The 21,753-nt window shown below is 40.9% G+C and overlaps 1 protein-coding gene across 4 annotated transcripts in view; it reads left to right on the top strand.

Annotated features, from left to right (window-relative positions):
• The window catches only part of MBTPS2 (membrane bound transcription factor peptidase, site 2), a 45,456-nt gene extending 25,632 nt beyond the window's left edge, over positions 1-19,824 (top strand). For all 4 annotated transcript variants that reach the window (XM_006128756.5, XM_006128758.5, XM_025187583.3 and 1 more), the window contains 4 exons: positions 5,952-6,046; positions 8,486-8,681; positions 12,968-13,043; positions 14,741-19,824. In XM_006128756.5, coding sequence (XP_006128818.2) covers positions 5,952-6,046; positions 8,486-8,681; positions 12,968-13,043; positions 14,741-14,963 — 590 coding nt within the window. In that variant the 3' untranslated portion in view covers positions 14,964-19,824. The remainder of the gene's footprint in view (positions 1-5,951; positions 6,047-8,485; positions 8,682-12,967; positions 13,044-14,740) is intronic.
• The last annotated feature ends 1,929 nt before the right edge of the window (positions 19,825-21,753 follow it).

The raw sequence follows: 21,753 nt of genomic DNA, 5'->3' as shown, positions 1-21,753 counted from the left end.
GCCCACTCCTCCAATAGCCCCACTCTGATCGTGTGAGCTACCCCTCCTCATCCTCTCCCCTAACACCTCCCTCTACACACCTGTCCTGCCTCTCTCCTCTGGTGCTGGTCCCTCCCCTGCAGGTGTCTGCCCTTCTACTTCACCCAAGAATTCCCTGGCACCTGCACCCTCCTGGTGCCTCCCCCTTCTCTCACTGCCCCTGCCCCCTTTTTCCCTGATACCCACCCTCTGCCCCCGTTCCCTTCCTGACCGGCGGATCGGATGGGGCTGCGCCGCCAAGAGTGTGGGCTTCGGCCAGCCCGTCACAACGGCCCACCGGGCCCGTCTGCCCCTGCACTTGCCAGCTGGTAAAATCTACTCTCCACGGGCGAGTGTATTTGTCAAGCCCTGTCAAACCCAGTCAGAGGCTCAGCGGCTCCATGTATGGAGCTGACTGACTGAGTGGGGCTGATTAATCCCCTGTGAAGCTGTGCAGGGAGAATGAGGGAACACTGCTCCTCATTCTCTAATTAAATCTGCCTTTCCTCAAGTACCAGTATTCAATGTTAAAAAAAACCAACATTTGTACTATTTTGTCATTGCTAATATATAGCATTTCAGCTACATTATGGCTTAAATAGGTTTTTGTGGGCTAGCCTGGGACCCCGCTACCATTTACAACATTGTTTCTATGGCTACGTCTAGACTGCAAGCCTCTTTCAAAAGAGCGTCTAGACTGCAAGCAGTACTTTCGAAAAAGCAAGTCGCTTTTTCGAAAGAGAGCACCCAGGCAGTCTGAATGCTCTCTTTCGAAAAAGCCCTGTTTGCGTTCAATAACGCCTTTTTTCGAAAGAGCACTTTCTTCCTCGTGAAATGGCGTTCTTCCTCGTGAAATGAGGAGTACCGCCGTTGAAAGAAAAGCCGCGTTCTTTCGATTTAATTTCGAAAACGCGGCTGCAGTCTAGATGCAGGTGACGTTTTTTCGAAAAAAGGCTACTTTTTTCGAAAAAACCCTGCAGTCTTGACACAGCCTATGAGAAAATGCGTTCTGAGTTCCAAACAACCAGTTTACAAAGGAACTTTGGAACACAACTCATTCCTAAATTGCAGACTTCCTGTAATAAAATTATCCAGCTGAAGTGTTCATTTTGGGGACCCTCTGCAGTAGTGAATTCCTAGGTTGGCTTCTTGCTTTGACTAATTTTGTGGGAAAACATTAATGCTGTGAAAGTATGTGGGGTGTAAGGTAACAATACTCTGAATTATGATTGCTACTGTAAATCATCCCCCGATGGTGAGGGTTGCTTTAATTTTTTTCCCCAATCTCTGTGAATTGGGAATTATTTCTATTCTTGAATCTGGATGTTCCATCTAGAGGTTAGTCTTCTATTCCTTTCAGGTTTTGTTCACATTAGAGTGTCTTTTACTGTAAGAGCTTGGCCCTTAATGAAGAATTAAGTAAAAGTAGGAGAGGCAAAATTAAAGTAAATAAAAAAATTAAAAATCAAGCTAAAGTAAACATAGACTAAATCATGTCTTGCATGATGCCCAGGAACTTTTTAGGGATTAGTTTAAGGAAATTGTGGTGGGGATTGAATTCCATAGATGTGCAAATCCTCCTATAGCAGCCTCAGGAAGTTTGCTTTAACTTTAAGACTGGACAGCAGTCACTTTGCAGCCATTCTTAACTGCCCCAGCTCAGTATAGAGAGATTGGCAGTGTTTCAGTTAACCAATTTCTAAACGATTTGAGCTTTAAAGATCATAAACTTTTGCATTATACTTGGAAGTAAACAGGAAAGCCAGGCAGGTTTAAATACATGTTGACGTGTTTTTGATGTGCACTGCACTTCATACGACATTCAGAATGCTAATTCTGGTCAGAGTGGTTCCTTCTATCTTTATAATCTATTAATCTCTTTTCCTATTATGTATATCTAAAAGTGTATATATATCTCAGACTGATGCTATTGGTCAGATCACAAGCATTTAGACAAACCAATAGTTTGACTCACTTTCTCTGAAGGAGGCTGGGGCAGCCTTGCCACATGCCCTTAGCTATGTAGGGAGAGCAAGGACGAAGGAATGCTCAGAAGTTTATAGATCCCAGTCTACCTAAGGCTGTGTCTAGGTAGACAGATCAAAAAGGGCTTATTTTCGACAGATATGCGTCTAGACTGCCTTTTTTTTTTCCGAAAAAGCTCCGTTTTGAAAAAAAGCGGCGGCCATGTTTATGCTAATGATGCGGGGGATATTTAAATCCCTGCTTCATTAGCAATTTCGACGTGCCTAATCTACAGCTCTCTGTCGACAGAGAGATGCAGTCTAGATACAGCCAAAGATAAATAAAGGAATGTAAATTCAGAGACAAGTGGTAATAAAACTACATATTTTTTAACCCTTCAGCCTGGCATGCCAGAGTTGATTTTAAAACAGGGGTGGGAAAAAGGCACTCAGTGGGCTGGATCCGGCCTGCCCAGGGCTTTGATCCACCCCACATGGCTGTTCCAGGTCCCGCCCCCAGCATGTTGCTTGGGAGGTGGAGCCATGTGAGCGCTTTTCAACTGCTTCTATTTAAAGGACTCGTGCCTTCTCTGCACGAGAAGCAGTTGAAGCTGCTTTAAATAGAAGCAGTTGAAAGGGCTCACGTGTCTCTGGCTCTCAGGCAATGTGCTAGTGGCGCCGGAGCCTCAAGCCCTTTTAATTGTTTCTATATAAAGGACTCGTCCAAGCCTTTTAACTAGAAGCAGTTAAAAGGATTCGCAGCTCCTTCCCCACTGCTAGCACGTTCCCTGGGAGCAATGTGTGAGCCCTTTTAACTGTTTCTATTTAAAGGGCTCACGCCTCCTGGGCAGCTGTGTTGCCTGGCAGCCACCTGGCTGGTGCAAGCCCTTAAAATAGAATCAATTGAAAGGGCTTGCAGCTCCGGCCTCACACTTGCTTGTTACCTGGGAGCCAGGGACACACAAGCCCTTTCAACTGCTTCTATTTAGGGTTGCGTCTTTCCTGTGGCTGTTAGGCAAAGCGGAAGCGCCCGCATAGAGCCTGGAGTCATCAGGACTTCCTGCTGCACGCAGAGGGACTTCAGGCTGTATGCAAAGTTCCAACTTTGAAATGCACAAGAACCCCCACTGTGGCTCTTATACATTTCAAAGAAGGAAGGCGGAAGTGCCTATTGACTAGTCGATGGGATGTCCATCGACTAGTCAACTAGTAAATTAATCAATATTTAACATCCTTAGTAAGGAGGTGGGCAGGACCGGGAGGGTAGGGAGAAGAGAAATTCCGTCTACAGGGTGGTAGGGAAGCCTCCGAGCCCCTTTGCCATATGGGATGCCTTTTGGGAGAAAGGGGAGGCCATAGTGGAGCCAGCTTCCCCTCTGCCCAGGCTGCAGCAGTTACAGAGGCATGGGGACTGGGAGGAGAGGGAACGGAGAGCCACTCGCAAGAGTGTGAGGGAAGGGAAGCCCAGCCCCTGAGCCCCTTCTCTGTATGGAGCACCTAGAAAAGGGAGGAAGGGGTGACCACAGGCTGGGAAGGGTTGTTTCTGGGACATCAGTGGGGGCTGTTTTTTGTTTTGTTTTTTTCTTCTCACACCTTTGTGTGGCCCCAAACTGATATCTCTCTGTGTTAGTGGCTCCCAACTAGGGATGAAAGCAACTAGTCGAGTCAACTACTCAACTACTCGCTTCCCCCTCTCTCCCCGTTGCTGCCTCTTTATCAGAGGCAGTAAGGAGGAATCAGGAGCCAGCTTAAAAGCTAGTTCCCACCAGTTCTGCCACCGCAGTGCCTCTTGCTCCCTCTCCACATCCTTGTGCTGCTACCTCAATCAGAAACAGCAGTGCAGGGGGACGGAGATCAGGGGAGGCTGCTTGGGCAGCAGTCCTTGACCATGGGAGGTCCCAGCGTAGAGCTGGGATCCCACCCCCCATGGACGGGGGCTGCTGCCACAAAGCAACTTCTGCCTGCAGTGGCTGGGGCTGGCTGCAAACAGGGGCTGCTACTGGAGCAGCCTTTGCCAGTGGCCAGCCCGACCTGTTGTGAACAGGGGCTGACTGCCACCCCGCATGTAACTGCTCCTCGAGAGCTGCTAGCACATTCCCTGGGAGCCACATGCAAGCCCTTTTAACTGCTGCTGAACCTGGTGCTGCACCTCTGCAATTGAAAAGTAGTAGGAGTAGAGCTGTCTGTGTGCTTGGCTTTTACTGCGTTTAAATTGTAGAGTCACAGCAGGGTGACTCCTGGCTCCGGTGCAAGCTGGGACTGAGGAAGCCTTCCCTTATCAACTGATTGTGTAGTCGATAAAAATTTTATCGATTTACACAATTAGTGAATTACCCACGTCTAAACATCCTTACCCCAAACCCAAAAAAGGTTCCTCACCCCTGGTGTACACGGTCAACCATTGAATCTAGGCTTATCAGTTAACGTTCACGGTTACATGCAGGCTCCTGGAATGCATGGGAAACCTGGCTCCCGAGGAGCCAACTACTGCCTCACATGTAACTGCTGAAATTTCAGCGGTTACATAGTTACTTAATGAAATACATTTTAACATCCCTCGTTCAAATGGCAGTAGCTGTTGTTTGTCAGCATCTAAATCAGGGTTTCCCAACCTATGGGTCGGGACCCAAATATGGGTAGCCATTGCATTTCAAAAGGGTCGCCAAGTGTCTCCCCAGGTGGCTATGCCCCCTCTCCTCCCCCCATTTTTGAATTGCCTTGGGTCACCAAGTCTTCCTGAATTGTCAAAATGGGTCCCCATCTGGAAAAGGTTGGGAAACAGTGATCTAAGTGGTTCACATCTCTGCATTCTTTCTGTTAATACATTGTGTTTATAATGAGCCTATATTGCAGATAGACCTTAGGCACTTTATTCTGTAAAACAAATATAGAATAAAAACTAAAATAGGTATACAGTCATAAAGAAATCAGCGTGCCAAAGACCTTCTGAAATAAAAATACTCTAAAATGTATTTTGTAAAGGAGCTAATTTCATGTTCAGCCACTCTTCAAAAGTATATAATTGCCGTACCCTAAGGCTACAGCCAGAAAAGATGTATAGTACCACTTCTGCACCTGCAAGCCTCAGGCACTGGAATTCTGTGCTGTGGGACCTCAGAACATATAGTGGTATAGAATACAGGCTGCTCAAGTCTTGTCTGTATACCAAAGTTACACTACTTGAAAAATACTAGTACAATCTCTTACATGGGCACTGTTATGTAGGTTTAAAACTGGATTTTGCATTAGTTTAATTAAACCAATTTTAAAAATACACTTTTAGCTGAACCAGGTACTGCTACTCATAGATTTATGAGGGATCGACTCCATTAAAGACTTTTTATTTTTTTTAAAAACTATATTTTGAAGTTTGCTCATTCCCACAGCTAGTGAAGGGAATGCAACAGAAGGTAACCAAATCCCTCTGCTCACCATTGGTGCCAGCTGCAGGCAACAGATCAAACTGTTTTGTGGCAGTATTCAATAAATTGTTGTAGTGTATGTAGTAGGGTGATAAGATCAGCCTGAGGGGGAAATGGCTGCAGTCTGATGATCTTCTTAGGATGAAAAAACTCATTTACAACTATGGCAGACATCCAAGTCAGGGTCTCTGAATTATTATAAAAACAAGGAGTCCTGTGGCATCTTAAAGATCAACAGATTTATTAGGGCATAAGCTTTCATGAGTAAAACCACTTCATCAGGCAAGTATCTGACATAGTGGTTTTTATCCATGAAAGCTTATGCCCTAATAAATCTGTTGGTCTTTAAAGTGCTACTGGTCTCCTCATTGTTTTTGCAGATACAGACTAGCATGGCTACTTCCCTGAGACTTGATTTATTATAATTCATGCAGCAGGCTACAGAAATGATCATTGGATTTTATTCAGAGAAGTATGTATTTTTGTGATTTATTACAAAAATCATTCTGTGATTGTCTAAAAATTAATTGGTTGTGTTCTTCTTTAGTCTACAGAAGACTTGACGGCACTATTGAATGTTGTAGTAACAGCAGTCTCACAGATGTTTGCTTTTCATACAGCAATAACTTGGACAGCCACTTGGTAAGATCCTTTAGCTAATGTTCAGACTGATATAACAAATGTGCACATAATTTTACGGTACAGTGTATAGCATCTTCTATCTAAACCGTGTTAACTAATTAATATCTTTTGAGTGCTTTAAGTTTTACGACATCTGTAAGAGATAGGCAAACATTCATGATCTTTTTTTCCTCCTGAGGAAACTAAGAGACTGTATGGTTGTGTGATTTAGAGGCAGTGGTTCTCAGCCTATTTACCATTGTGGGCTACATATGCAATTCTCTGTGTGTTACATGGGATGCATCCACACAATCTATATGCTACATGTATGGCCCTTGAGATGTCACATAAGCTGGCGCTATGTGCTAATTGGGCTGCAAGCAAGCAGTGGATTGAAAGCCACTTTCCTAAAGTCACACAAGAAGAGTGTGTTAGATCTAGAATCAGATTCCAGTCCTGGTCACGTGCCTTTAGCGATGAGACTGTTCTTTCTCTCTTTGCTTATGCTCACCCATATTTTTATGCTGTAAAGGCACAATAGTCACAGGTAAAATATAAGCAGACACGAGACTAACAGCAGCTCTCAAGGGCAAGGGGGAATTGTTCAGCACTTTAGGCCCTCAAGCAGCAAAATATTTGAATACATGCTCAGCATTCAACAGCTGAAGTCAGTGGTCTGCACACATGCCTAAAGGTAAGAAGTGCTGGGCTATATCAAGGCCCAGAGTGCTCAGCACCTTGCAGGATCAACACCCCATTTCTCTCCTCTTCCTCTACCTTAATATTTCTCCACATTCTACAAGATTTTTAAGTGCCCCATGGAGATTGTACACTAATTTCTATGAAAATGTAGGAGCCCCATTGAAAAAATGTTTTGAAAGGTGCCATATGTTTCGATAGCGGTGGTGCAAGTTCAGCAGTTCTTTCAGGATCCACCAGAAAGCATAGGTAACAGCAGTGCTGTGCCAGTGTGTCCCAGTAACCGGAGTGCCCGATCACACTCTCTATGTGCCAAGGCAGTCAAATTTTGGAATTGGTGCATCAACGTAACGCCAATGACAATGTACATTCCAGGAGAACAGAACATCAGGGCTGACAGACTGAGCAGACATTTCTCAGATCAGCATGAATGGAAGATCAGTACCAACGTCCTTCTCACAATCTTCCACAAATGGGGCTTCCCGACCATAGACCTCTTTGCAACACTGCACATCTGCAAGGGTATGTCTAGACTACACAGCTCTGTTGACGGAGCCATGTAGATGAGTTTACTAGACATAGCAAAATGAAGCGGCGATCATTTACGTCAAAATGGCCACCTTCCTGTGCCGATGATCAGCTGATCGGCACAGCAGGGCAGTCTAGATGCGCCGCGGTCGACAAGGGAAGTCTTTGTCAACTGCTCTGGTATGCCTCGTGAAGACCTGAGTAGCGCACCCACAGGGACATACATCTCGAAGAACCACCGTTACTGCACAGGGTGAGTTTAAAAAAGAAGAAGTTAACTGCTACGTGCAGAACTACACAGCAACAGCAGAGGACTTCTGAATGTTTGCTCCCAGCCATCATGATGTAGACTGGCATTGGGAGGAGCCTAGATTGAGGTTAATGTGGAGAGACAGGCACAACCATGTTGTGCAGTGGTTGGATCCCTGTACTGCAAGTGTGGCTGTTGACTGAAAACCCCTGATACCCTCCCTTCCATGAGCAGGGACAGTAGAGGATAAATTGTTCCCCAGCTTGCTCTGAGAAACAAGAAGCAAGCCACCATAAGCTTCTAGGCAGAGATGAAGAGAAAAGATTGTTTGCTTCTGGCCTATGGTAAGTGGGTGAGAAGATCCCAAACTGCAGAGGGGAGTGATTGTGGTAAGCAGACTCAGGAAGGCAACATTGTGGGTGAGCATAAGCAAACTCAGGAAGGCAGCATTGTGTTCAGAATGATCTAAACTTTGCAGTCATAAGTGCCAGGCATATTACATTTTAGGGGTTTTCTTTTAACAAAAGCTTTAATTTGCAGATACCATGGCTATAAAATCCCAACCCCCATAAACAGACGTTAGCTCCATGCCCTAGTATAGTGAGGTGTATTTTCTGTGGGCCTGCTCATTCCCAATTGGTAGTGCCATTCTGTCCCTCCTATGTTTAGATTTTCTCATAATGTGTGTGTATATAATTATAGTAAACTTGCTTCTATACAATTTTGGTGCATATGGCTCTCCACCCCCATGTCTTAATGGCGGAATGCTAGGCTGAATATGTGTGCACCTGTGTGTTAGCATATCGAGGCTCTGCTGGGTGCATCAAAACTAAAAGGATTAGAACAGTGTTCTTCACATCCTGGCTGCAAATCAGGGATACAGATCAGCTTCTTCTATTTTAAAAGGAAACATGCAGAACAGTAGTTTGTGGTCTGTTGTAAAATACTCTCAATTTGATAATTATTGAAAATGCCCTTTGCAGTTTGCCTGTCTGCCAGCACGAAAAGCTATTGAGGCCAGCCAAGTCTGTCGAACCAATATGGATTGCCAGAAGGATTTTGTTCCACGTTTGTGTGTGACTCCTTCTTTAGAAAATCAGACAAGATTAATCAGAGTGAAACATCCACCCCATGTTGATATGCTGTTTGTAGGACATCCAATGCATCTTCAGTATACAGGTTTGTATTGTTCATGAGAATATTTAAATTAAAAGGCTATGGCACAGTTAGCTTTGGCAGGCTGCTTCAATACAGTTTTTGGAGGGCTTGCCAGTCTGCTTGATTTGTGCTGAATCCCTTGCTAGTTCCATTCCTTTCCTTCTTACAGACAGTGGAGATGCTGGAGTAATTAGAAATAACAGTGAAACGTGCACAGTGCAAAGTAAAATAATTTTTACCGAAAATAAAATTGAGTTATTCATAAAAAGCATGAAAGGGATGCTTCAACAGATCTCACTCGTCCTAACATGTCCCATTTGTGCATTTTTCAATGTATGAACTCTTCAAGGCTCTAGCAAAAGTCTTTAGAGAGTCTTATACCAGCCCCTGGATTGGAATATTCACAATTATTCCTTTAAACCCTGACCAGTACTCACATGTTGCTACAAGTCTTCCTTGTAACTATATAAAAGCTCAGTTTTGCCACCTTACTCATGTTGAGTAGTTCCGTAGTTAATGAATCCTGTTAAAATATATAAGACAACTAATGGGTTATGGTATCATGAGTAAAAAGAACCCAAACTGCCCCTACATTACCAACTCTAACCAGTCTGTAAACAACATGGGCCAAATTCTGCCAATTTTAGTAAGGTTAAATAGTTCCTTACTCTGGAGTTGATTCTGACATGTTCCAATGCAAGCTATTCAGGTTTTGAGTCCAGGCACATGGGAGCAAGTGTATTACATCCTAGAACAGGGCAGGGCAAGATGCAGCCCGAGGGCTGGATCCAGCCTGCCTAACACTTTGATCTGGCTCTCAGACTGTGTCTGGCCACCTTTTATTTATATCCTGCTGCCTGTGCCACAAGATTTCCAGTTGGTGGCTCAGGCAGCAGGATACTATTTAAACGGTTCATGGTTGTGGTACTATCCTGGAAGAGGCCAGAGCCATGAACCTTTTAAATAGACGCAGCAATTCCAGGAGACTGCCAGGCAACATAGTAGTGGCAGAGCCAGGAGCCCTTTGTTGTTTTAATTCAAAGCCTTTGGTCCGCACAACTGGGGGGGGATCTAGTCCCTAGTAGGGATGTAGTTGACTAGTTGCTTCCCTCCCCCCTGTACCATTGCTGCCTCTGCTAGGCAACAAGAGGAAGGGGAAGGAGCAGTAGCCGGTGCTGGGGGGAGCTGGCTTAAAAGCGGGGGAGTAGCGGGGACTGGGCACGAGCCAGGAATCAGCTGATTTCCAACTCATGATCAGTCCCAGACTCTGTGACTCTGCTTTTTAAATGTATTCAGAGCCTACCTGCTCTGAATACATTTAAAAATCAGAAGCACAGTGGGGGGGACCCAGCGTGAGCTGGGCCAGCTGATTCCCGCTCACACCGGGCCCCCCCTGCTGCAGAGCCGCAGCAGGGTTAGCTGCCGGGACCAGGAGCTAATCTGACTGCAGCTTCCCTGCTTATTGACCAACGGACTAATCAATGAAGTATGGGGCTGGAGCCAGCCTGTAACCATGTACCAAAATTGAGTAAGTGGCCCCCCCTGTGAAAATTATTGCCCACACCTGCCCTAGAAGCAGGTGAGTAGAGAACGGGCATTCACTTTGGCCAGCAAGTTCTGAAGCAAAGTAGCCGAGTGAGCATGAGATAGGTAGTAATTTCGGGCTGGTTTAGGCAAGTAATAGGTTATGCTCTCTCTCCAGGAGCAAAAGGAAAGCAGTGGAGAAATTATGCCTTCATGGTTTATGCCAAATTCACTCTGCATTCCAGGACTACTACTGGCTGGTACAGTGTGCACTATGTATTGGCAGAGCTGTGCCGAAAGTGACTATCTAGAGCAGGGCTACTAAATTTTGGAAGCCCCCAATGCCACAGCATATGCCAAGCCCTGCAACTTAAGTGTGGTTGCATGTACATGCAAATGTATGCAAATAGCTTCTTTCACAGTGATGGGCATGAATACAAAGATTAAGGCAAGACTACACAACACACAGGCTCCATATAAGTCAGTTCTGTTGATGTTAATAATGCAATATTTACCCGATTTCCACCCATATAAGAGCACTTTTAATGAACAATGACAGTCCAGGAATTTAACTACTAAAACACATATCAACAGGAGACCATTATATTGACTACTTTTTTGTTTTGGCTCCCACCTGCGGGCCACAAACAAATGGGCTGTGGGCCGCGTGATGAGTAGCCCTGATCTAGAGAGAGAGATCCCATTGAAAATCATGGGTTTTCTTATGATGACCCCTTTTAAAAGAATATTCTTATTCAGAAAGAAAATGAAGCACTTGCTAAAGTGCTTTCCTAACTAAGGGTAGATGAAAACACAAGCTCAAAAACTTTCCTGAATTATGGCTGGAGTTACATACTTCTGAGCTTGATTAACAATGGCAAAATAAGGCCCTGTTTGCATAATCATTCTTTTTTTAAATTAATCTAGCAACCTTTTTAGTTTTTTCTCCTGGAATTTGGCAGGGTAAGAGGTTATTTGTTTGGTGCATATATTATTGAGTATTTTTAAAATGTTATTGTATCCTATTTTTTACTGTTTATTGTTTGTAGTACATCCTGAAAATCCAGAATATGATGTCCTTTTTCCACCTTTGGTGCATTGATTTCAGTGTTTGGCATTGACACTTAATTTTATGTTTGCCGATACTTTGTTCTGTATTTAGCAGAGCTCCAAGAATAGCTTGTGATAATTATTTTAAGCCTCTTTCTTTGGCTGTCTGACTGAAAAATACAAAACACTGTAGGTATTCTTCAAGTAACTGGTATTGTTCTGTTGTGTTTTACCATGCTTGCTGTTGGAGTGGCTATTTCCCACTAAACTGGTATTTCCATCAAAAATATTTTTATTGTTGTCTACTCCAGAAATATCAGGAAATAACTAAATAGCTGCTGTACTTCAAGATCAAAAGTGTAGTTCTAGTGAATTGAGAAATTACTTCATGAAAATATAATTGAGTTTAATTATTTACTGTTTCCTTATCAAATGAGTTCAGTTTGAACCCATTTCTGTAAACTCAGCTTGGGGTCCAATTCAAACAGGCCTCCTTCCCTTTATCATATAAGCACCAGTAATAAGATAATGTAAGCTAGCACTCATATCCTGCATTATGCAGCATGCAGCTGGGCTGTTATACCTTCCTGGAGCCCCATTGCCTTCAATGGGGCTTTCATAAGTGCAGCAGTCTGGCCTTGCACTATACAGTGCAGGTTTGGAGCTCAAAGCAAGGCATTTTCTGCTATAGGTTGCATGGGTGTAACTGATTGAAACTCATTAAACAATTTTGTGATAGTGCAGGAGGACCCACTCTCGCTCTTAGCTGCATAAATTTTAAAATAAGAATTAAAAACGGTTAAAAACATCCCTCATTTGTCAATAAAATAAGTCAAGTCCATGTGGCTTTAAATACTCATAAGAAGGAATTGTGGTAAATAAGAAAGTGACACTTTTTCTTAGTCCTTGAAAGGGCGGAAACAACCATCTACAGAATTCAGACATTTCCCTGATCTCTTAAAACTCCTCATCATTCTTTAGCAGCCTAGCTGATTTGGTTGCCAAAGTGAAAAGTAAAAGTTATAAATAACTAAGGTCAGGTCTGTGCAACAAGAAGTCTATTGGTAGAACTAGTTTTTGTAGGCAACCTTACAAGAGGCATCTTAATTCTATTGCCAGTATTATCTAAAACAATTCCCGAATTAAAATAAGCAAAACTGACAAAGGGACTTTTTTTGTGGATATAAGTCCATTCACACTAGAGATTTTTGTGAAAAGTTTCATAAAGAACAGCACCTCTTACTTATCTGATACTAGCAGACCTGACCTCAAAACAAGGGGAGTGATTAGAATGGAAATAATAACGCAACTTTAACTGCCATTCTTGCTGCAATAGTCATTATAAGGTTAGTCAAATCAAGGCTTACACTACACAACATGTTCTTTAGGAATACAGATGTTCAGTTGTGATGGGTCTGAAAGCATATTATGTGCTTCAGATCTGATATTACAAGCATAGTAAAAGTACTAATTGTGTAATGTGGTGTGTTGATTTTTCCAACCATCATTGTGACTGCATCTGACAGATAATTTAGTGATTGTGCCAACTTAGGGTTTTTTTTAAAAAAAAATCTATATTTAGGATAGTTATTCATCCTGAAAGAAGTGTAGAAAACAAAAATCAGATTTGCCATGATACACTGCTTATCTGAAACTAATTATGTTATGTCTGTTGAAATGCCATATAGTTTCATTTGCAGCTTTATTGCTTATTCATGTTCTTTTTGTTTCAGTGAGTCTTAGCAGTTTCGTACCACGACATAACTTTCTAAGCATTGATCTGCCTGTGGTGATCGAGACAATGTGCAAGTATCCTTTGAAGTGTTCTCTTAGAACAAAAAACACATTGTTTGCTATTTGCTGATCCAGCAAGATTTCAGGTGGATATCATTATTAGGTTTTAAACAGGACTGCTTTTACTCTGCGGCATGCTAAATCAAGTTCTGAAGCATATCTGTAGGACATGATCTCTGACCCATCCCCAAATTCATTATTTTCTCACATGCCTAACTCAGAATGAAACTCTTTGCTTCCTGATGTTTGTAAGAATAATTTTGGTCACTTTTATTTGGATTCTTGATGTTGAGGTTTTAGAGCTCTGATGAAAAGAAACTTATAGCATTTCTAAATATAAATACTAATGGCAGAACAAATGATTTGCTATATAGCAGAGCTATATGGCTTCTGAACCAGTTCTATGAGCTAAGAAACAATATATGATAACTCATTTTCTCCCCCTTTCTTTTGAAAGCTCCACTTTCGAAAGTGCGATCGGAAGAAGATATGGACATTTCTGCAGAATTTGCATATCCCCTTTCGATCCTTCCGCGTAGTCTAGATACGCCCATTCAGTCCCAAGTTCTGGGAGGCATCTTTCTGCAGTCTAAGACACTAGCTAGCCCAAAGTCTTCTAAAGAGACACAGTGCAAGTGATGCGATAAGCATAGTAGTGCAAACTTGCCATCTCTAGCTAACCACTATGCCTTGGTTTTCACCTCAATCTTGAGATATGAGGGTTGTTTCAATACCCAAACAAGCACTCATTTCCTTTATAGGAAATTATAAGCTAGGAGTCCCTGTGCTACCATGTCATGATGTAAAATTACTGTGTTAATTTGTGATTGCCATTCTGTGTGGTGGGACTACATCCTGTATCTCCCTTCTTTCACAAAAATCAAAAACTTTTTTCTTTTAATGGAAAGCATAATCCCAACTCTAGATATAAAATATGGGGTCTAAGGTAGGTGCTGTCACTCAAGAAAGAAATCTTGGAGTCACTGTAGATATTTCTCTGAAAACATCCACTCAGGGTGTAGTGGCAGTCAAGATTGCTAACAAAATATTAGGAACCATTAGAAAATAAATAGTTTCTGTCTTTATTATCTATAGTCATATCACTATATAAATCCATGGCATTGCCACTATGTGCTCTTATGGTTAACCCAATTTAAAAACAGGTAGAGAGAAAAGCAACAATTAATGATTAGAAGCTTGGAACAGCTTCCATATGAGGAAAGATTTTAAAGACTTGGACTTTTCAGCTTGGAAAGAGGAATATGATAGAGGGCTATAAAATCATGAAGTGTGTGGAGACAGTGAATAAGGAAGTGTTATTTACCCATATGACCTAGGTGTCACGCAATGCAGCACATTTAAAACAAACATAAGGAAATACACAACATACAATCAACCCATGGAACTCCTTGCCAAGGGAAGACTAAAAGTGTAACTTGGTTCAAAAAAGAACTGGATATGTTGATAGAGGATAGGCTCATTAAGGGCTGTTAGCCAAGGTTGGTGATACAGCTCCGTGTTCTGAGGGTTCCGAAACCTCAGATTGTCAGAAGCTGGATTACAATAATTGTCTTGTTCTGTTAGTTCATCTGAAGTATCTGGTGTGGGTCAGTGTTGAAAGAAAGGATACTGGGCTACATGGACCGTTATTCTTGACATAGTATGGCCAGCCTTTACATCTTCTGTTGTGTTCCTTAGCTAATCTCAACCAGATATTTAATTTCACTGTCAGGAGCCTTGGCAGTTATCAATGCAGTACCCTGCTTTGCACTTGATGGTCAATGGATATTAAACTCTTTCTTGGAAGCCACTCTTACTTCACTGATTATAGAGAAACAAAACAGAGAGCTTGTTGGGTTTTTAATCTTGCTTGTTGGCAGTGCACTTTTGGCTGCCAATGTAGCACTGGGACTTTGGATGGTGACTGCCCGATAGTATATTGGATACACTTCTGCATCTGATTACTTCCATGAATCCTCCAGGTACACACAAAGTAATGAAATCCATTGCCTTGGAAAACTTGCTGTGTATGAGATAGGAATAACTTACTATAAATTACAGTGGAAGAAAGATTGGTGATTGGAGTTGTATGTTAATTTATCTCTGCAAAGTCTTGTGCAGATAATTTGTGGAAAAGCTGAAAGAGTAAGAACTCTTCTCTTTTGATATTGTTTTCAAAGCACTGTGATCATTCTGGAGAAATTACATGTAAACAATGTTACAAGCAAAAGACTAACGCTTGGTGAATTTAAATTCCAAAATGAAGGAATATATGTGACACTGAAGTCTTGAATACTGAGGGGCAGGGGATGCCTACTTAAGCTATGTTTTAGAATTTGAATAATGATGAGATGCTCCATTCAACCAGTGCATATTTGGGTCATTTGTTTGTTTATTTAAATTTGATGGTGTACCAATTTGGAACATGAAAAACTGAAGTGTGCGCTCATTTTTTAAATTGGTGCCAGACCATGTAAATTACTGCCATGTATTCACAAGGAGCAAGGCATTCTATGCTTTAGTACCCTTCTCTCCCAACCTGCTGATAAGGTTGGAAGCATATGTCCTGCCTAAGTAGATGAAATGTCAATTTCAGTGATGCCAATGTTAATTGAGAAATGGGTATGTGGAAAAATGACAAAAACCATCCATGTATTGTCTGTGTTCTTTGAAATATTACGTGTGTAATGTGCACCATTGAGAATATTTTTGAAGATAATATTTTGTGCATCAGCAATAGCTTGAAAATAATTTGGAATTCTAGTTTCCCAGTAAGAATTGTGATTGCTGAAATAATACTATGCAGAATTATTCAGAAATGATTGGCAAGGGTGTGTGTTTGTGTGTGTGTTTCTGACGATATATCCTCTGTTGCCATGTATACAGTAGGATTGATATACAGTACCTCATTGGTGTTTGTCTTTTATAAAAGAGTTGCTTTTCTTTGATTGATTAAAATGAATACTGATGAAGATGTTCAGTTGAGCTTGAGTCATAACTGAGCAGAAAAACAATATGGTTATCGCTAAAATGAAATATGTTGGCATGTGGCTTTGTCTTCCAAAATGTACATGGACCAAGTGATAGAAGCCTCTGTATATTTAACTGACGATTGAGTTTTTTTCTTAGTGCTGCATGTATGTCCTGATAACTGCGTGTTACTCTGTATTTGACCACTCCTATGTTACTCTATTTTCTCCGTATAGTCTGCACATTTAAGAGAAATGTGGAACACATATGGATTGCAATGAAAAATGTTTTCTCTTTAGACAAAGTGAGCAATAATGCCCTAGGTTCATTTACCTGGGCTTTTGTTAGTTTGCTTGACAGTCTTGAGTACATATATTTTGAATTTACCTCTTGCATATTTCTCTAGTTTGTCTTCTGACACATGTTGTTTGTGGCACTCACCCTAACTTAGTAGAACTGATCAAATTAGTTATTCAATGAAACTAGTTATTCAATGAAACTATCTTCAGTAGTTTAAAATCATCTGATTACTTTGTATGTATTCAAGTTGCTGTAATGTTTTCTTCTCACATATAATCTCTAATGCCATTATGGCAGTTTCCAAATATTATTTGGGTAAAGTTTTAAATTTACTATTTTGTACATGAATATTTATCCTCACTGCAGATATTCGTGTGTTAATCTGTACAGACACACTACTTATCTGAGGTGCAGAAAAAGAGAGAGAAAAAGCTGTTCTCTGATAAGTCTATTATAACTGTACTGCTAATATTCTGCTGAATTGAGTCCCACTTCTCTAAAATTAATTGGTCACTTAATGGGTCACCTTTACATTTAATTAAAAAGAAAATAAATTCAGTTTATTTTCTTGTGGCTAGTGTTTATGAAAGGATCAATTGGGCCAGCCTTTGGGCTTGTCTGTGCAGCGTGGCAAAGGCTGTGATATAAGGATGTTAAGGGGTAACCGGTAAACATATATTTTAACCAGTTAACATTTTAAATATGATTTTACATCCTTGGTGAGATTTGTGAGGTGCTCTGTCATGTTACAATCTTACTGCTCTGTGTAGATCCTTCTGGTGCTCTCCAGAGGGTACCTAGTTCATATTAACTTAGTCTTAAACCCCAGCAGGGTTTACGTGGGGCAGTGAGACTGCAACCTGTTAGTGTGCATTGCAAATCACAGCACTCTGGAGTGCTTTGCATTGCCAAGTAGACACACCCTAACGCATACAGAGTAATACTTTAGGTTGCATCTACACAGCAGGGCTTAACTCGAAATAAACTGCGCAAATTGAGTTACGTCAATTGCATAGCTTATTTTGAAATAGAGCAGTCTTCCTCCAACTTTCCTTACTCCTCGTACAATGAGGTTGTCTCTAGACTACAGGGTTTTTTTTCGAAAAAAGTAGCCTTTTTTTGAAAAAACTTCCCCTGCGTCTAGACTGCAGCTACGTTCTTTCAAAAGTAAATAAAAAAAAGCGACCGTTTTTTCGATCGTGGTAAATCTCATTTTACGAGGAATAACACCTTTTTTCGAAAGTACTCTAGACTCTTTTGAAAAAGCAGCTCGCTTTTTCAAAAAATCTTTCAAAAGAGGCTTGTAGTCTGGACATAGCCTGAGGGTTACAGGAGTTGGAGTAAGAAGTCCTCCAGCTTGATGGTATTTCGACATTATTTTGAAATAACTGCCTGCTGTGTAGATACAGAATAAGTTATTTCAAAATAATGTTGCTATGTAGACATACCCTTAGTGTGTAAAAAGCCCCTTTAATTTCAGTGGGCCAGATTTTGCCATCACCTTTTAAATCCCCAGTTCAACAAAGCACTTCAGTACATGCACAAACCCAGGGGCAGATGAGGATTTTGCGGGGCCCAGGGCAGCACAATTTCACGAGGCCCTCCTTTGACGCGGCGCTTCTTGAAGTGCAGAGCCCGGGGCGGCCACCCCACTCGCCCTGCCCTATATCTGCCACTGCTCAAACCCATCACAGTTTAGCAAAGGACTTAAAGGTATGCTTAACTTTGCACATACTTAATTTCATGGGTCTAAGATTGCTAAGTAGGGATTGATTTAATTATGAGCTAAGTACAGTAAAACTCCAATAGTCCAGCATCCAGTTGTCTGGCACTCCTGATAGTCTGGCATCAACTGGAACCTGGAACTGCTCAGGTCAGCTGCTCTCATGGCCAGGCCACTGTGAGTTGCATGCGCTATCATGGCCTGCGCTGTTCCGCTCATGGTCCCCAGCACACACAGCATCCAGCTTGCACATGCTAGCAGCCGGCCGCTGAGCACAGACAGCTGCTTCAGGACCCGGACATAAGGTTGGGGGAGAAGGGGGATTGGGTGACAGCAGGGAGCGGAGGTGTTTGGCTCTGGGGGAGGGAAGGGGATGGGAGTGCGATTGGGTTGCGCATGGCGTCCCAGCCAGCTCATTGAAAAGCCGGCCGCTCAGCACACGTCTCCCTCCAGGTGCTGAGGAACACGCGGCTGTACCGGTAGCTCCGAGACCCGAGCATAAGGTGGGGGGGATGGGAGGATTGGGAGTATGCTCCTTTATAGTACCTCCCTGTACTCCAGCATAGCCGATAATCCGGCACTACCTAGGTCCCAAAAGTGCCATATTATCAGAAGTCTACTGTACTTTGAAGTAGGGTTTACAGCCAGTGAGACTGAGATGAATGGGGAGCTTTGCTTAAAACTTGATCTAGAGTGGGAATGTTGTTCACTGTGGTAGTACTCAGCTTGAACTGGCCACTAAACAACTAGCTACTCATACTGGTTCAGTCTCATTGTCTTGTAATCCTACCCAGGCCAATACATTACTCTACAGGAAAAGTGCTATTTTGACTGTACATGTTGCTCTTATTATTGGACTTTGTGTTTTGTTTGTTTCCTTGGAAAGAATGCAGTTAAAAGCAAATGGACTGGAATAACTGAAGGCTGTGAGATATTTTTAATTTTAAGAAATTTATATTGCACAAAGGAATTTAACATTGATTCTTCTTTTGATTCTTCATTTACTGTTTCACTGACACAGAAAGCTAAAAAGGAAGTCAAATCCCATTTTTGTGTTTTCTCTGTATTGCAGTGGACTGATTAGAAGGAAGTTGCTCCTCAAATATAGGTTGCAACAATATAGTTACAGGATATATTGAACTGAAAAATGTAAAAGAAAAATAAGTTTCATTTTGATGGAGTACAACTATTAACGTATATTTTTCTATGTAAAAATCTGTATCAGATGGAAGAAGTACTGTCTAGTGTTCAGAAACACAACAGGTAGCTCTTACTTGAAAAATGTCATAACTGTATACTTGTAACTGATCATTACTGCAGTTTGTGTTTAATGTATTTTCTTAATATGGAGTATCATATTTTTATCGATTAATCATCTGTAGTATATTCTGGTATCATTTTTTGGTATTTCATATATGAATACTGGTAATTCTTAATTGCAAAGTCTTAAATGCTTTGTATCATGTTAGAAAATAACTGGCACATTCCTTTTCAGTTAACTGAGTTGAGTTTATCTAGCCTTACAAAAGGCCATTAAAATTTACCAACTCGGGCACAAAATCTACTTACCTTTTTTAATAATAATGAAACAACTAATCATGTTTTGCTCACTGTCACCAAAAAAGTTTATTCACCTTGGGCAATAATTATTGCAGTGCTGATGTTTATTCTGTGTTTGGGTGTATGTGAGTACATGCACACGCTCATTTGTTTACAGGTAACTTAAATCTTTAATCTCACATGTGTATGAAATGACTTGTTTTCCCTGGAATTAAAAAATTATAACTTGCTCTCCTCCCATAATTCATCTGTAAGTATATTTATATAATAACATGTAATGACAGCTGAATGAACTGTGTAACATGGCTGGAAACAAAAATACAGATTTTAAATAAATCTCATTTAAGGAAATGTTGGTCTATTAAAAACTTCTTTTTGGGAGGGCTCACCTCAGAAAGATTTTCCCTAGAACTTGCAGCTCTCCAAATGAAGGGCCTCCTGTATTATTTTGAGCAGACAGGGAGCATGGGAGAATACTACTGTACATATCAGTGTTCTTAGCAAAGGGCTGTCACATGGAAGCAATAGTGTTTGAGTTTTCTTGTTTACAACCAAAAATGTTCCATTACTCACACTCCAAACTTCCCATCAGTTTTCTGAACACTTTACAGGATCCCACAAATAAAAATTCTTTAAGTAAGCTTTATAGTTTCATATGAAATTACACGACATATACATCTTTTATTCTTCTGGCCTAAATTACATTCAGATACAAAATGTCACCTGTGAAAATGAACCTACCCAGCATTTAAATGTTTGTAAGTTGGTATACAAACCAATACAGAATAAATATGTGTAAAGCATAGTTTTATTTACATGAGTTAAAACTACTTGCTTCAACCAGTCTTGTCTCAGCTTTATTCTGTCCCTTGTGAGTAATATAGATGGGTTTAACTCAGGCCAATCAGTTTTGGCAGGCATTTTACATCCTGTGTCCTATACTTCTGGTATGATGGTGATCTATCAACTCACATTACTTAAACAAAATCATTTGGACAGTGTTGTGGCACACACCTTGTATTAATGAAAAATAGAGGAAATATAAGACTAACACAATATGGGAACCATTATTCCAACCAGGAATTACCAGTGCATTGACCACGCCCATAACACAGGGTAGAGAGTAGATGACATAGAGTTGGCTATGCCCGTGTTTTCCCTTTGCAGTCTAGTTAGCAGGAGTTTTCAGGGCCTTTTATACTACTGGGACAGCAGCCAGGATCTGGCTTAACAGTTCCACCCATGTCATTTACACTGGCATGGAATTTAAAAGCAGTTTTGTAACTAACACTTCACAGAATGTTCTTATTTTCTGTCCTTTCTCAAATCACACAGCATTTATGACTCAGACACTGTTTAAACATTGATACAATTTAATAGATCAAATACTAAAAAATGATTTGGGTACAATTTATTTGGTGGAATGAATTTGGATGAACATTCTAATGTACATTTTTTTCCCCCTCTCAGCAATGTACTATGAGTAACTTCCACAAGTATTTGGAGATATTTTGGGCAGCAGTTCAGTGACAGTATAGAAAAGATTTCCAAATGATCACATCAGAAATTCAATATCTTTTTAACTAAGCTATTGTTTATTGTTGTTTCATTTCCCTCTGTTTTTTGTATTACTCTGTTTTAAGGTTTCAAGCTGCACAAAATATCCTTATCTGAAACTCATCAGTGGGATTTGTACTATTTAAAAAAATAGTTTTCACTTTACATACTCAGTTTTTTAAATTGGCTGACAGTAGTGGAATGTCAGATATCCATATCAGTTGTTTCCATCATCATCATGTTTAGGAAAATGATACACTCAGAAGATGTTCAAATGAAGCACTATTTGTGTATGTTTTCCCCCCACTATTTCATCAACCCCAAAATAAATATTTTCTTGCTTTTGATAAATGTATGTTAATTGCAAATAAATGTTTAACATATTTTATATCTGAAAGCAGATTAAAAGTGAGTAATGTTTTATTTGTGGTAAATGTGTTATGGGTATATGTTTTTAAAGTTAGAAAAGTTTATTAGCTATTTAAATAAAATTAAAAGCAGTTTTCCATACTCTTAAAGTGGTTTGCTGTTACCTAGGCAGTTACATAGCTCCCATCATCAATACAGTATTGAAGCATCTCCTTATAGTTGTCACAGTTCCAGGGTAAACTACAT

Source organism: Pelodiscus sinensis, chromosome 1 (assembly GCF_052426305.1).
Source record: "Pelodiscus sinensis isolate ZL-2025 chromosome 1, ASM5242630v1, whole genome shotgun sequence".
In the NCBI taxonomy this organism is placed as follows: domain Eukaryota; kingdom Metazoa; phylum Chordata; order Testudines; family Trionychidae; genus Pelodiscus; species Pelodiscus sinensis.
Note: the sequence above shows the minus strand (reverse complement) of the source record. Positions and strands in the feature narration are given on the sequence as shown.